Source organism: Hoplias malabaricus, chromosome 5 (genome assembly GCF_029633855.1).
Source record: "Hoplias malabaricus isolate fHopMal1 chromosome 5, fHopMal1.hap1, whole genome shotgun sequence".
NCBI classification, from domain to species: Eukaryota; Metazoa; Chordata; class Actinopteri; order Characiformes; family Erythrinidae; genus Hoplias; species Hoplias malabaricus.
Genome location: NC_089804.1, coordinates 24,596,134 through 24,612,866, shown reverse-complemented (window position 1 = coordinate 24,612,866; position 16,733 = coordinate 24,596,134). Strand labels below are relative to the sequence as shown.

The following is a 16,733-nucleotide window of genomic DNA, read 5'->3' as shown; positions in this document are numbered from 1 at the left end:
TTATCTAATATAGTTGAAAACGATGATGGCTGAGTCGTTATTGTCAGATCTTCAGAAGTTTCGGACATCTGTGTAGTTTTCTCTGTTGATGTGTAGTGTTGTGTACTTGAAGGTTCAGATACAGCAGAAACACTTGATTCAGTAGATGTAATTGATGTCATTGATTGAAGTGATGTTGTCTCAGAGGCTGTGGACAAAGAATTGGTTTGTGTGACTTGTAGGGTTGTAGAGGTGATGTGACTTGATTCAATTTCTTCTGTGGAAGGAGAAGCTGGTGAATGTTGTGTTGTAGGCACTGGACCTTTTGATGTTTCTGAATATTCTTCTGTCATAGTTGGAGTGGATGTTAGATCAACTCCTGATGAAACTGACGTCAGCAGTGTTGAGGTTACTGATGATGAGGGCGTGGATGTGATTGAAGTGTACTCTTCAGTTGTGGAGAACAGATTGGTCTGTGTGGATGGAGTGCTGGAGAACAGAGCGGTGTGTGTGGATTCGTCTGTTGTAGTGATTGTAACATCTGTTTGTGATGTTGTTGTCAGTCTGGAAATGAATTCAGTTGATGGTGCCGAAGTAAGGGTTTCATCTGATGTAATTGTAACTGATGATGCCTGAGTGTTCATTGTCGATTCTTCAGAGGTTTGGGACAGCTGTGTAGTTATCGCTGTGGATGTGTAGTCTTGAGTACTTGAAGTGTCTGACCCTGCAGAAACACTGGACTCGGTAGATGCCAAGGGTGTTGTTGATTGAGCTGAAGGCATCTCAGGAGCTGTGGAAAGTGGACTGGTCTTTGTGATTTCTAGGGTTGTAGAGGTGATGTGACTTGATTCTGTTTCCTCTGTGGTAGGACGGAATGAAGATTGTTGTGTTGTTACACCCAGACCTTCTGAAGTTTCTGATGATTTTCCAGTAGTTTCAGTTGATGTGGACTCTGTCAAAACTGGAGTGGATGTTAGATCAACTTCCGAAGAAACTGACGTCTGCAGTGTTGGGGTCACCAATGTTGAGAGAGTGGATTGGGTTGAACTGCTTTCATTTGGTGTGGAGAACAGAGTTGTCTGTATGGGTTCTTCTGTTATAGAGTCTGGGCTTGTTGATGTTGCTGTCACTGTAGAGCCAAAAAGCAGTTATTGATATTGATGTAAGGGAGTTATCTAATATAGTTGAAAATGATGATGGCTGAGTCGTTATTGTCAGTTCTTCAGACGTTTCGGACAACTGTGTAGTTATCTCAATTTGTGTATAGTGTTGTTTATTTGAAGGTTCCGATACGGCAGAAACATCAGTGTAATTTGTGATGTATATCTCATGAAAGTATGTATGTATCTCAATATGTAGAGTATGGAAATGACCAGAAGCAGCCTTCAGAGCCCCTGTTTCACTTATTTGCTTAAGCTGTTAACTCGATATCTGTCATGCTAATTTGGTTGAAATCTGGAGATCGAGTTCCTCAAAAATTATTAAAACCTATGTCATGTTTTTCAATATTTCTCAGCTAAACCCCTCCAGTGGAGGCTACCTCAATCGCAGATTAAAGTTTATAACTAAAAGGTCTGAAAAAGTTAGAATTTGTTACTTAAGTCTTGCACAATCTTATAGTGTAATATTTTTCGCATATTAATGCAAAGGGGAAAATACAAGGACCTGAATAAGATAAAAATGGAAAGATGAAATGGTTAATTAAATTGGATAGATGGGCAGGGAATGACCATGCTGAAGCTACATACCACCTATAAGAACTAATTTAATACAGTATGTTATTTTGCGAAATAAAATATTATGTGCAGTAGTTTTACCCTGGTGAAATACCATGTTTTTTTCTTAGTGAAAATGCACAGGTTATCTGAAGTGAAAGAAGAAATTATTTTCACTTACAAAATCAACACCACATGGAAATTGACAGGGGTAAATTTTGCATATGACTGATCAGATCCCATGTTTTAAAAAAAGTGTTGTACTCACCCTGGAATGTTTCAGCTTGTATCAGAAATATTACAATGACTAAAATTGCAGGATGAAGTGTCTGTTTGTTGTCCAGAATCAGTGCTGTGAAATGTCCCATATTGACAGAAGTAGTTCATGTACACTGCTGAAATTAAGTCCTTTTGCTATTGAAGCATGAAGATGTTTTCCCTTGTCTGTAAAACCAGGCTCTGAGAGGCTTCACGTTTCTGCTACTAATCTGTTCATGATGAAGGGATGAGTATAGGGCTTTCCACTGAATGCTGTCTAGAGTGACGACAGATAAAGTTCCCACCTTATGTAAACCAATGTAATTGTAAGGAGTGCAGGGATACTCACACCCCTCTTATATGCTAATAAATCCAAGAGTTAATAAATAAACCATAGTTGCAGAGGCTCCAAATTGGGCATGTTGGGAATAGCAGCTAAAAAGAATGAGATGAAGAGGGATCAACTAGATATAAATACATGATTTTGAGAATATTTTTGTTGTCTCTCAAAAATTTTAAACCATACACTACATAAAAAACAAATGAAAAGCAGTATTGAGTTTTAAATTCTAACCTAAAACTCTTGAGGTTACATGTTTAAACATAGCACTTCTTGTTTCTATTTGCATTTTTAATAAATGTTACAAAATATTTAAATCAGACAACTTAGATTACTCTGTCCATGCAAACCATACTGGAATTCTACTGACCATAAAGTATTATCATGAACATAAATTTATTAAACCTGATGTGATGCTCGACTTCACACAGTAGCTTTTGTCATTTGAAATATAATACAAATCTACTATATCTGCAAATCAAAATATTAGTTTCTACTTGCCCTTTTTCTTTCCAAATGTAGGTAATGTTGTAGAAATATATAAATTACAAATGATTTCTATTGGACTATCTCTGTGATTTCTGTAGCGTTGAAAGCAACTCCACAGCGATAGTGTATGCTGTAACCAGCACAGCAGTTTGCCAATTTGCATAATACCAGTGTCCTTTCCAAGAAGATTCAGAGGTTAGGCGTAACCTCACAGAGATAATAAAATAGAGATAATACAATACAATACTTAGAAAGTGGAAAATTAGTTGAGACAATGATTTCCATGAAGAACCATGGTAAATCCACAGTTTTGCCAGTGACTCTTATCGTTTCACAAGTGACTACAGTATGGTAATTCAGAGCAGCCAACATAAAGTGAAAGTAATGTTTGAGTACTTGGTTAAATTGATGGATTAAACACTTGGCAAAATACCTTCATAAAAAAAACTTGAAATAAAAAAGTAGAAACTAACAAACTACTTCTGTATCTAATTAGAACTGCAGAACCTCTTAATTAAATATAATTTTAAGTGTGTAACTGTTTCACTTTTGATCCTTTTTTGGGCTAAACTACACAGTTCACACTACAGCTCCAAACTTCATAGTTTGACCAATCACAAAGCAACACAGCAACAAAATAAAATGTAAATAAACTCAAAAATGAATTATGGGAAGGATGTAAAATGAGTGAACAGCACATTCTCTTACTCAAACAGGTGAGCTGAAGTACAGGGTTTACACATTGTAAAAACTCAAAGGATAAATATTTTTTAGCGCTGGAGTAAAGTACATATACTAAATGTAGCTAATAACTCTGGTAATTACAGCAAGAACAGAGACAGATATTGGTCTCCATGCTTTATCAAATAGAAGCTGTAGTCCATTTAAAAATATGGTCTTTTATCCATGCAAATAAAGTCAATAATGCTTTGAATTGGATTGACATATTTGGGCTTGTAATGTTTAGTAACCTATTAAAGACTCAAGCTTCTACAGAGACCAGTGAGCAATGGTCATACAAATAAGGCAGCACCAGCATCCAAAATCTGAAGACCTTGTTCTAAAAGTTATATGTCCTTTCTGGAAAAGAGTTGCTATATATAAAAAGGGCTAAGCATGTGAAACTATCAGACCATGTTGCTTAATATGACTTGACAATGTTTGTTTTTAAAAGCAACATCAAAAAATGTAACAATTCAATATTTGTTCATATTTATGTTGTTTAATTTTCCATGCTCATTCGCCCCCAGACATGCATCGGTGTTTCTGACACCGTCACTTCCCACACTTTCCCTTTACGGAATTGGCAAACCAACAAGGCCACAAGCCGAATGTTACACTTGTTTGCAAATCAGCCTCGTCCACCTCTATTCAAAGGAGCTCAAACCTATCTCTCATTGATCTGAGGTCATTGTAGGTAACTGGTAACTCCTTGCAACCACAGTTGTGTCAATACTGTTTACCCTAAGTCTGATGTAAGAGGTTTTTACTGTGTATCTATATATATACACACACACTGTAAGCAGAAACCTGATGCAAATGTCACAACGTTTGCATTTGATTTTATTAGTGTCAATAAAGCACTGTCTTAACAGGAAATGATGTTGGTGAAATATGACTAACAACACATCACCATGTCATTGGTTCTTTTTTCAGCAGAAAGAGAAACTACAAAACGGGGCAGTAACTGAAACTTTCAATTTAGCCAAATGTCTGAAAATCTGCTCATCCAACATTTCTGTAATTAAGGGTTTCAGCTGCGTGGTTTTTCACTTTTTACGGCAGTAGCAGTTTCAATTCTCCTGAGAATGCTTTTATACTACATGTTAGAACATTTCTGTGAAGATTTGATGGCATTCAGACATGAGAACATGGTGGTGCTGCAGGTAGTGCCGCAGTCACACAGCTCCAGGGGCCTGGAGGTTGTGGGTTCGATTCCTGCTCCAGGTGACTGTCTGTGAGGAGTTGGTGTGTTCTCCCCGTGTCCGTTTGGGTTTCCTCCCACAGTCCAAAAACACACGGTGGATTGGTGACTCAAAAGTGTCCGTAGGTGTGAGTTAATGTGTGTTCTGGCGCCCCCTCCAGGGTGTGTTCCTGCCTTGCGCCCAATGATTCCAGGTACGCTCTGGACCTACCGCGACCCTGAACTGGATAAGGGTTACAGATAATGAATGAATGAATACCTAACTTCCCAAATTCTCCCCAAAAGTGTTTTTTTTTTTGAAATTTTGGAAGGGTTGGCTACATATAGTTTGGGCCATGTTTGTAGAACAATGCTGCTATGATTAAGGAACTCACTTGTGTTTAAAAGCATTGTCATGTATAGCTCCATAATTTCATCCCAACAGAAACCATCCTTCAGCTCCTACAAACTTCCCATGAATGTCGAAAAATGTAAAAACAAACGTGTAGGAAAGTCCATGTATAATGAGATATAGACTTTGACTTTGAGCTCATAAATGTGATGATTACATTAAACAAATACCAAGGAAACAATGAATCTGAAAGGTTACGCATACCTTCCACACCTCTGTTTGCTGATTTGATACTGATCTCTATATAGATCTTGCCTAAGAGATGTAAAGTGTTTCCGGGAGTTGTTTTATATCAAAGAAAGGGCCAATTCCAGATTTATTACAGTTATGATTAATTTTGCAGTCTACCCAAGATACTGAGATTAACATTCATTCATTCATTCATTATCTGTAACCCTTATCCAGTTCAGAGTCGCGGTGTGTCCAGAGCCTACCTGGAATCATTGGGTGCAAGGCAGGAATACACCCTGGAGGGCGCGCCATTCCTTCACAGGGCAACACAGACACACACATGCATTCAATCACACACTCACACCTACGGACACTTTTGAGTCACCAATCCACCTACCAACGTGTGTTTTTGGACTGTGGGAGGAAACCCATGCAGACACAGGGAGAACACACCCCACTCCTCACAGACAGTCACCCGGAGGAAACCCACGCAGACACAGGGAGAACACACCACACTCCTCACAGACAGTCACCCGGAGGAAACCCACGGGGACACAGGGAGAACACACCAACTCCTCACAGACAGTCACCCGGAGGAAACCCACGCAGACACAGGGAGAACACACCAACTCCTCACAGACAGTCACCTGGAGGAAACCCACGCAGACACAGGGAGAACACACCACACTCCTCACAGACAGTCACCCTGAGCGGGAATCAAACCCACAACATCCAGGCCCCTGGAGCTGTGTGATTGCGACACTACCTGCTGCACCACTGTGCCGCTCCTGAGATTAACATGAAAGGCAGAATTCTCACTGAGACCAGGAATTTGTTGTTATCACCTTCAGAAATGTTTAATAAAAAACATCTCACCACTCATTATTTAAATCAATTTACCCATATTCTATCATTTATTCATCTTCTGTAACCACTTCATCCTGATCGTGGCCGTGGTGCGTCTAGAGAAAGACCTGGAATTACTGTGTGTAAGGCATGAACAAAAACACACAAGGAACAGGGCCTGCCAATATATAAATATGTTGGGTATGGTTTTTCTCCTCTACAAACCCTTAGTGGAAATGTTACAGATCAACATTGTCAAGAAAACAAGTCTAAAACATTCCTAAATGTTTTATGTAATTCATGTAAACCATTAAAGTCACTCTGGAGGGTTTTGTGGGTGTGTCCAGTGTGTATTTCTGCATTGTACCCAATAAATTCCAGGGTAGGCTCTGGCCCACCATGACCCTGATCAGGATGAAGTGGTAACAGCTGAAGATGAATGAATGAAAGAACATTGAAATGTTTTAAAAGTCCATTAAAATGTAATAAACTGTAAGTTTCCTGAACTGGAAAACTTGGATTATTTACCATACTGTGGGTCCCTTTTGAGGATATTTTAGGAACAGGAACTAGAATGAAACATATTCTAATCACAACAAGCTACATCAGGTATTTTCCTGGAACTTGGTCCAAAAATTGTATTAATGGCAGTTATACTTGAATAATGGGAAATATGTTAATGATCCTTTCATTCATTCATTATCTGTAACCGTTATCCAGTTCAGGGTCGCGGTGGGTCCAGAGCCTACCTGGAATCATTGGGCGCAAGGCAGGAATACACCCTGTAGGGGGTGCTAGTCCTTCACAGGGCAACACAGTCACACACACACTCACACCTACGGACACTTTGAGTCTCCAATCCACCTACCAACATGTGTTTTTGGACTGTGGGAGGAAACCGGAGCACCCGGAGGAAACCCACGCGGACACAGAGAGAACACACCACACTCCTCACAGACAGTCACCCGGATTAAACCCACGCGGACACAGAGAGAACACACCACACTCCTCACAGACAGTCACCCGGAGGAAACCCACGCAGACACAGAGAGAACACACCAAACTCCTCACAGACAGTCACCCGGATTAAACCCACGCAGACACAGAGAGAACACACCAAACTCCTCACAGACAGTCACCCGGATTAAACCCACGCGGACACAGAGAGAACACACCACACTCCTCACAGACAGTCACCCGGAGGAAACCCACGCAGACACAGAGAGAACACACCACACTCCTCACAGACAGTCACCCGGAGGAAACCCACGCAGACACAGAGAGAACACACCAAACTCCTCACAGACAGTCACCCGGAGGAAACCCACACAGACACAGGGAGAACACACCACACTCCTCACAGACAGTCACCCGGATTAAACCCACGCGGACACAGAGAGAACACACCACACTCCTCACAGACAGTCACCCGGAGGAAACCCACGCAGACACAGAGAGAACACACCAAACTCCTCACAGACAGTCACCTGGAGGAAACCCACAGACACAGGGAGAACACACCACACTCCTCACAGACAGTCACCCGGAAGAAACCCACGCAGACACAGAGAGAACACACCAAACTCCTCACAGACAGTCACCCGGAGCGGGACTCGAACCCTACCTGCTGTATTTAACAAGTTATACACACCCTGGGTAGTGTTCAGTGTAATCTTTGCACTACACAAGAATAGAGAATGCACAGGAAAACGAGGCGGCTTTCATTTCTGATGAGCTGCTGAGTAATGTTCAGGTTCCTTTGATGCCACCATCATGTCATCCATGTATTAGAATGTAGAAATATGCACTGAATGGCCTAGTAACTGCTTGATTCAAGGCCTGTCATGACTCATGACTGTAAAAGTGATGCTGGGACCTGGAATCACAGTCTTTTATCTTTTCTTATTCACAGATCCACATCCTTAAAGATCCATTATGTTGAATTATTGATATATAATAAGGCAAGTGACTTTATTTATTTTTTTTTTTACAATGCATTCTGGGCAGTCGTAAACGTATAAAGGTCTTTGCATAAGGGAGAGTCTCGGAGCTAGATGATCAGTTGTGATGGTTGTTGGGGAGAAGGAAACAAAACCTGTTATCATTTATTATTATCTATCCCTCACTGTTGGTGCACAGTGCTAACAGACATCACATCTCTGTGTAAAACACACATTATGTCTTTAAAATAACATGAACTGTACTGAGGCGGGTTAGGGTTTGTTTAGGACGACTCCAAGTTTCAAGATTATTTGAAAAAGCAGCAAGTAAACAGTCTCCTAGGCCAATATAATAGTGTGTATTCAGATGGAACACACCTCCTCTGTTGGTATAAAATGTTAACATTAACTATATCAAGCTACAGTGTCCAAAGGTCAAGGCAATTGAAATTTATTGACCAGCATCTCTCCTCAGCCTCACCCACAGTATCCACTGCGCTTTAAGTGTAGTATCTTTATCCATGCTTAAACCCTCAGAGGAATATATATGAACGTGATTTTTCACATAAACCTGCCTGTTTCCACTTTCTCTAGTCTGTTTAGTTTTGGTTTTCCTCTGACATCACAGTGCGATGAGAGGAATTCATGTATTTAATGATCCACAACAGCTCTCACATCTGTGGCACATCAAAACCTCCTCCAACTCATGTTTGTTTACACATTTTGCCAAAAAAGTGCTCTTAACATTGTACAAACATTTATTGAGCAATGGAATAGAGAAATGGTCTAAAAGGACTGTGAATTAAAGTTTATAACACATTTACCTTCTTTTAGAACGCTGCCATTTTGGAGATATGAGGTTTTCTAAAGACTGGTAAAACAACATTTTCATTGTTGCTTCTTGGTCTTTTTGGAAACAATAAATAAGACAATAGGCTGCCAAGGCCTCAGGGACAGAGAAGCAGGGTTGATCCCCACTCCGGCTGTGTGTGTGTGTGTGTGTGTGTGTGTGTGTTCAGTGTCATAGATGGATTACATACAAATTGTTTGTTAGGGGCAATGATAAGAAAAACTAAACATGATATTTTTTTTTAAAATATTGATGAAATCTAAACATAGGATCATATGGTGTCAAAATGGGACTGTTTATACTCAGTTTAATATATTCCCTTCACCTGATTATGGCTTGACTGCTTGAAACTTAACACAAGTTAAACAAGAGAGTTTTTCATAATTTCACAGGATGTCTAAATAGAACTACTACTATAGAAATGTTTTTCATTTATTTTTCTCATTGAAGCTCCAAGACACATATTAGACTCTGAACTTAGAACAGAACTGGAGCAGGAAATCTGAAACAAAACATGACAGGCTAGCGTTATCACCACAGTGTAAGAACAGTTCATTTGAGATAATAACCAGAAGCAGCTGCTGCTGAGGCAATGGCGGTCACTGCTCAGCCTGTTTTTCTTCTTGCTCCTCGTCCTGGGCTTTAGCCTCGTCATTCAGAGCTGCTTTTCTCCGCCTCTCGGCTTCTGTTATAGTCATGGGATGGAGGGGAAAAAATCCAGCCAGTCCTGCAGTTTATGAAGTGAAGAAACACAAATCAGCACATTCACTACGTCTGCATTTAGAGAAATAAAAAAGAATCTACTGAGAATTTAGGTCATAATCATGAACACTGACCTAAAAGTTTGGCCACAGGTTTGGATGGATGTGCCCCGCAGGCCATCCAGTACTTGATGCGGTCATAGTTGAAGCTGACGAGTTTCTCATTGTAGATATTTGGCAGAGGGTCGTAGGACCCCAGCTGCTCGATGTATTTGCCGTCTCTCGATCGTTTGTTGTAGGCCGCGACGATGCGGTAGAAGGGTCGGTTGGTGGCGCCACCGAGAGCCAGTCGGATGACCACATGACCCCCGTGGTACTTTCTGAGTAATAATGATGCTGTAAACAAACACAGAGGCACACACAAGATTTCAGCCCCTGAAAATTTAAACAAACATCAATCTAGAAACAAACACCTGACATGAACAAGAAACATGTAGTGGCACAAAACTTGTGTTTGAATTAAATCAAACCCTAGTGTTGTGCCTTTAAATTTATGAAATAGTTTTCTATTTTCTGTTTGGTTTTCCTAAGAAATGATGTAATACTTACATAGATGGACCATGATAGTTTTGTGCCTAAAAAAGCAAGAAGAAATGTTGTTTTAGCCAGTGCAACAAACTAGAAACAATGTAGTTCAGGGATAGTTTTACAGTTTCACTGCAAATTCCATATTTTTATGGTTAAGTGTAGAATGTATATCTCTGTCTTTTGTATCATTTGTAGTCTTCTTATCATTAATGAATGTGTGTGGCATGGTGGTGCTGCAGGAAGTGACCCATAAGGACCTGGATCAGGAATTTCAGAAACATTAAGGTGCACCTATATTGCCACAGAAAAGCAGGCAGGGAATCAGATGCTCAGACACCATGCCCAAGACCAATTCCCCCAAGACTGGCCAGTGGAGGGGTTTTCTTGGAACTTTTATACAGACATCATAGAGAAATTGAACTTTTGGGTTTAGGGTTTATCACCATAATGGCAATGTTTCAATACTGAATCACTCTCAAATCCTTTGTTTACATTTTAACTGTGAAATTCTGCAGAAACATAAGGGCTATTCCAATTTCTACTGTGAAAAGCTGTGAATACAACCCGCTATCATCACCACAGAACAGAAAACAACTAAATTAAACCACAAATTACTAATAACCGTCAAATTTCATAAAGAGCGGTCCGAATATCCGTTAGTGTTCACAATGCAATTTTCAGAGCCTCACCTCAGATGAAGTCACTCTATCTTTATTTCTGAGAAAAATCTCCAGTAAATTTCTCTAAAATCACCGACTTCACTTCGCACTCTTCTTCAGCGAGACTCCTCCAAGGGCGCCGCCATCTTCCTCTGCGCCGGAAACCCAGCACTCCCCGAGACTCCGCGTCACTGTGTTTACAACCTCCACCGCCAGGGGGCGGCACTGCTCCGGGTAATGAACACAACACAGCGCCGCAGAGCAGATCAACGCTGTCTGTATTTTTACACGTATTTTTTTCATTCTGCATTCCTTTAACTGTTTATATTTCAAAATGTCTTTCCTTTCTTGGCTCTCATCATCCATTCAATCGGTTTCCCTCATTCTTTAAGCTCTCATTATAAATTATATATCTCATGCTTTCTCCCTTTATTTTATTTGCTCAAAATCTTTTGTTTCATTCTTTCTCTTTCGTGTTGATTTTGATTCTTTCAATGTTTTTTTTTGTTATTGAATGAATTCCTGTTGCTATTTACAGTCCAACTTACTAATATGAAAAAATAATGAGTGTAAGCTCTCAGTGACTTGATTTTCCCCTCAGCAGAACACAAAGCCACAGAGCCTCAGTGTCTTTCCAGAAAGACCATGCAGGACTCAGTGGGTTCACTTTGACTTTTCCAGGGAAATATATAACAGTCATGAATGAATGGACACTTCTCAGAGCTGCACGGCGAATCAAATGCATGTTCCATGAAGAAGTGATGACGACGAACACTCTCACTGCGGGGACACTGCTGACATTCTCGTGATCAACACCCTCCAATTCCTGAGACCCTGACACCCTTTTCCAACCCTAATCGTCTGTGACCATCCATTTAGAGAGGACCAGATGATGCACAAGAGAGCACAGAAACATTCCGTGGTTCAGGACCAGGTCCAAAAGAGTACAACAGTACACTAGCAGTTACTGTTGAAATATATCAGCTCCACTGTTTTCGTAAATATCTCCTCGTTCTGAAATGGATGCCTACAACATGTTCTTAAGTGGACGCAGGTTTAAACATTGAGAAATGCTCCAAATGCATCTTCAAAATGGGATGCCATCAGGTATTAGTGTAAAAGAAGCTTTAACACAAGGTCATCACTTTTGTCACTTTGCCAAAAATGCAACAGCAAATAAAACAGCTTTAGAGTTTTCTTTGTTGCAAAGCATTGTTTAGGGTCCTTGGCCTCCCTGGTATCATTGGACAAGAGGCAGAATCACATGAGGAAACAAGCACCAAGAGGAAACCCATGCAGACACAGGGAGAACACATCAAAACCTTCACAGACAGAGATCTGAGGTGGGAAATTAATCCACAACCATATAACAATGGAGCTGTGTAACACTCTTTCTGCTCATGGTGCTATCTAGCAAGGCATCTCTCAGCTGATTTGACAGATCTGGGCAGTTTACATTCTCCTTGGGTGTATTAAGCTGTTCAGTGGTGCTGCATTAGCAGCAGTTCAAAAAGTAATGGTGGCTGGTTTCACATGTCTGGGAGAAGACATGCGCTAGGCCAGATCCACCTGAGGCCAGAGGCACTGTGCGAATTTGGGAGAGACGAGCTGGTGGGTGGAACTGGCAAAGAATATTTTTTGAAGAGGAAATTTGTGAGGGTCTGTGAGGGAAACACTGGCCTTTTTTTTCTTGGTGTACGGGTCCAGAATAAAAGAACACAGAGAGAGAGGTAATGTATGTGTGTGTGTGTGTGTGAGAGAGAGAGAGAGAAAGAGAGAGAGAGAGAGAGAGAGAGAGAGAGAGAGAGAAAGTGTGACTCAGCAGCATCATAAGTGAAAAATATTGACCCTTTGTCCAAAGGACAATTCCCAATAACCTGAAAGTCATTGTGAGTGTTATATAATATTCTGTACTTTATTATTTGTGGTTATTATTTAATGTATTTAACATGTATTTATGTATTTAAAATGTATTTATGTATCTAACAATGTACGTTATGTAATATTTATTATTTACACACGCAATGAACAAAACAGCTGCAAATGATTCAGATCTCAATCCAATGAATTAAATGCTAAACTCAAGTTTTATTACCACATCAAACACCAAAAACAACACATGCATAACTAAGAAAGGACAGCATAATTAAAATAAAGACCATGAAAACACTACACCACACAGAAACCAACCAATCAGAGGCTAGAGAAACTGGACATGCTTTAGAGTTAATCTCTATGGATTTCAACATCCAACTAAATATTACAAAAATGCAACTAAATGTTTAACGTGAGTGTGAGACATTTTCCACTCACTCTACACTTCACTAGGGTTAGGTTCAGGTTTAAGTTTATGTAAATCATAGGGTTATGTTTAGGTTTACAATTCAGGTTTAACTTAGAGTTACATTTCATACACATTGTACAAACTTCTTTTTGACAAAATTTTCCTCGGGATAACAGGTAGTGTCGCTGTCACACAGCTCCAGAGATCTGAGGTTGGGAATTTGAGTCCTGCTCGAAGTGACTGTCCGTGAGGAGTTTGGTGTGTTCTCCCTGTGTCTGCGTGGGTTTTCTCTAGGTGACTGTCTGTGAGGAGTGTGGTGTGTTCTCCCTGTGTCTGCGTGGGTTTCCTCCAGGTGACTGTCTGTGAGGAGTGTGGTGTGTTCTCCCTGTGTCTGCGTGGGTTTTCTCCTGGTGACTGTCTGTGAGCAGTTGGTGTGTTCTCCCTGTGTCTGCGTGGGTTTCCTCCGGGTGACTGTCTGTGAGGAGTGTGGTGTGTTCTCCCTGTGTCTGTGTGGGTTTCCTCCAGGTGACTGTCTGTGAGGAGTGTGGTGTGTTCTCTCTGTGTCTGCGTGGGTTTCCTCCGGGTGACTGTCTGTGAGGAGTGTGGTGTGTTCTCTCTGTGTCTGTGTGGGTTTCCTCCAGGTGCTCGAATTTCCTCCCACAGTCCAAAAACACACGTTGCAGGTGAATTGGCGACTCAAGTGTCCGTAGGTGTGAGTGTGTGAGTGAATGTGTGTGTGTGTTTCGCCCTGTGAAGGACTGGCGCCCCCTCCAGGGCGTGTTACTGCCTTGCGCCCAATGATTCTGGGAAGGCTCTGGACCCACCGCGACCCTGAACTGGATAAGCGCTTACAGACAATGAATGAATGAATGTTGTTGTTTGGGACCAAACACAGCAGTTTTGTCGTTGCTTGTTGCTCCATCTGGCTCTCTGTGGTTTCTTTTACTGGCCACCGATTCAAGGAGCATTTGAACCTCTTGAAAAGACCACGCTTTAATTTACAAACTGCTGTTGTGAGTTAGAAAAAACAAATATGATCACCGCTGTAGCTTGGAGAATTCACAACTGTTTAGTTTATGTTGGATGTCTGCTTTTTGTCACAGTCTCTCTGGCCAATCATTGTGAACGTAACTGTTAATATACTTGCCTATGTTCTCCGCTTGTAACTGCAGGCTTCCACTAGAGGGCAGACCAGAGAAAGACGCAAGTAATTGCAGACTTGGCTCTGACACAGCCTTCTTCACAACTTTCAGCCATTGTGATGCTGTTGATCGCCTGCACTGCCCCCTACCATATACGTGTGTACTGCAATTTGCGTACGCGTAGCATATATTTTCTGAGGATTTGCACAACCTACACACCAAATGGATACGTAGGAGCAGCCACAATGCGTACGCTAGCACACAGTTAACAACAAGTATCTCTACCCTTAGACTCGCCTTTACAGGAATCGTACTGTACACACAGACCCTGCTCTCAGACCCTGGTGGAAGGTCTACGGATGTCTTTTCTGCGCTGAGACTAATTTTGAGAAACCATTTCGTCCTTCAAAACAGAGGCTTCATTCTCTTCATTTTCTTTTCCACAGCAAAAGTGTGTCTCAACTGATTAACAGCAGAGAAGCAGAGCCCATCACATGCTGTAAAGCCTTAAATGTGTCTCACATGAGTCTTTTACTGGAAATGTCCTTGTATTTGAATCTGAAACTTCCACTCTGACACCTGGTCAAATTCAAATAAGTAAAAAAATAGTTTTTTTTTTTAGAGATGGGAAGAATAAGACAGTCTTAACAAACCACCAAAGACCACCAAACACTTCCTCATTAGATAAACATTGTGTTAGATTTGAGAGAGAGGTCTGGTTTCTTTTTAACGTCTAAGTCCTGTGGATTAAGATGTGTTCTTGGACCCAGGCAGTGCTAGTGGGATACAGTCGTACGGCATTAGAGAAGGGCTCTCAGCCCTGGGCTTAAGGTTTTGGTGGGTTTTCGTGGCAGGGTCAGTGACTGGTGTGTTCTCCCTGTGTCAGTGTGGGTTTTCTCCAGTCGCTCTGGTTTTCTCCCATAGTCCAAAGACCCACGTTGGTTGGTGGATTATCCACAGGTGAGTGTGGGAATGTCTGGGAAAGTGTGGGAAATTAGGACTAGGTTTACGGTTATGATGTGGGTTATGGTTAGGGTTTAGGATATGAATAGAGTTATGTTTATGTTTAGAGTTTAGCGTTATTTCATACGCATCTTCCAACACCCTGAGAATAGACTTTTAGCCAAATATATGCAAATATGTCTATTATGTGTAGTATGGGGCGGCACGGTGGTGCAGCAGGTAGTGTCACAGTCACACAGCTCCAGGGACCTGGAGGTTGTGGGTTCAATTCCCGCTCCGGGTGACTGTCTGTGAGGAGTGGGTGTGTTCTCCCTGTGTCTGTGTGGGTTTCCTCCTGGTGCTCCGGTTTCCTCCCACAGTCCAAAAACACACGTTGGTAGGTGGATTGGTGACTCAAAAAAAAGTGACCGTAGGTGTGAGTGTGTATGTGTGTATGTGTTGCCCTGTGAAGGACTGGCGCCCCCTCCAGGGTGTATTCCTGCCTTGCGCCCGATGATTCCAGGTAGGCTCTGGACCCCCCACGACCCTAAATTGGATAAGCGGTTACAGATAATGGATGGATGGATGGATGAATGTATAGTATGTATTGAAAGGTTTCAGGCCCATAGTCTTTTGCTGTCTCAGTCACTCCCTGGATTTGCTCTGTATACTGGCCTCTCAGTGATGTTTACCATTTATGTCATGTCTTGTTTGTTTGTTTGTTGTTGATCTGTTGTAATGTGACCTTGGCTTGGAGAAATAAAATCTATTATCAAATGAAATTTCAGACTAACGTAGAGTTCTGTGACTGAGGCAGACAGCCGTGAGTGCAGGAGAGAACACACCTCGCTGTAGTGATTATATAGTGATTATAGAAGTGTATCAGCGGGTTCTGATGCTGGGATATCATTTACGGAGGAACAGAGTTCTCGTCTGATTGGGTGATTTTTTAAGAATTGGCTCATTTTTGTGAAAATTACCATTTAACCCCCCTGCAAGGACTTCAAAAGGGGTAATCAGGAACCCAGCGGGGTCTTAATTCGGGTCAATGGATCTTGATACCGCCTTAATTTCCATGCAGTGCTGGTCAGAGCAATTACTTCTTTGCAGGGAAATGGTGTCTACTCCACAGTTGGACTGTTTATCTTGCTGGAAATCTCCACACGTCTCTGTTCTGGATTTTTCCACCTTGGTTTAGTTTGAAGCATGTGTTGGTTTTAGAGGAGGAATCAATAGAGAACTCTATGCATCAGTTATCATTCATTCATTCGTTGTCTGTAAGCATTTATCCAGTTCAGGGTAGTGGTGGGTTCGGAGCCTACACTGTAAAAGATGCCTGTGAATTTTATGATGAAAAACTGTAAAACTGGGCAGCACGGTGGTGCAGCAGGTAGTGTCGCAGTCACACAGCTCCAGGGGCCTGGACCCAGTAAACAATTAGCCGTTGATTCAACGTTGAAATAACGTAATGACTACCGTCTAATCAACGTTCTCTTGAGGCTGAAAATGAAAGT

General features: G+C 41.4%; 1 protein-coding gene across 1 annotated transcript; it reads right to left on the bottom strand.

Moving 5' to 3' along the window:
- Positions 1-8,119: 8,119 nt before the first annotated feature.
- Positions 8,120-11,034, bottom strand: mrps16 (mitochondrial ribosomal protein S16). The gene is made up of 4 exons (XM_066672189.1): positions 10,882-11,034; positions 10,214-10,239; positions 9,740-10,000; positions 8,120-9,630 (listed from the first exon to the last, which is right to left on the bottom strand). Exons 2-4 carry the CDS (start codon positions 10,224-10,226, stop codon positions 9,503-9,505), a joined length of 402 nt encoding a protein of 133 aa, XP_066528286.1. The 5' UTR covers positions 10,227-10,239; positions 10,882-11,034; the 3' UTR covers positions 8,120-9,502.
- Between the last annotated feature and the right edge of the window lie 5,699 nt (positions 11,035-16,733).

Coding starts and splice junctions, on each gene's coding strand:
- mrps16 (XM_066672189.1), bottom strand. Junction 9,631..9,739: donor ACCTGTGGCCAAACTTTTAG/GTCAGTGTTCAT, acceptor CATAAACTGCAG/GACTGGCTGGATTTTTTCCC.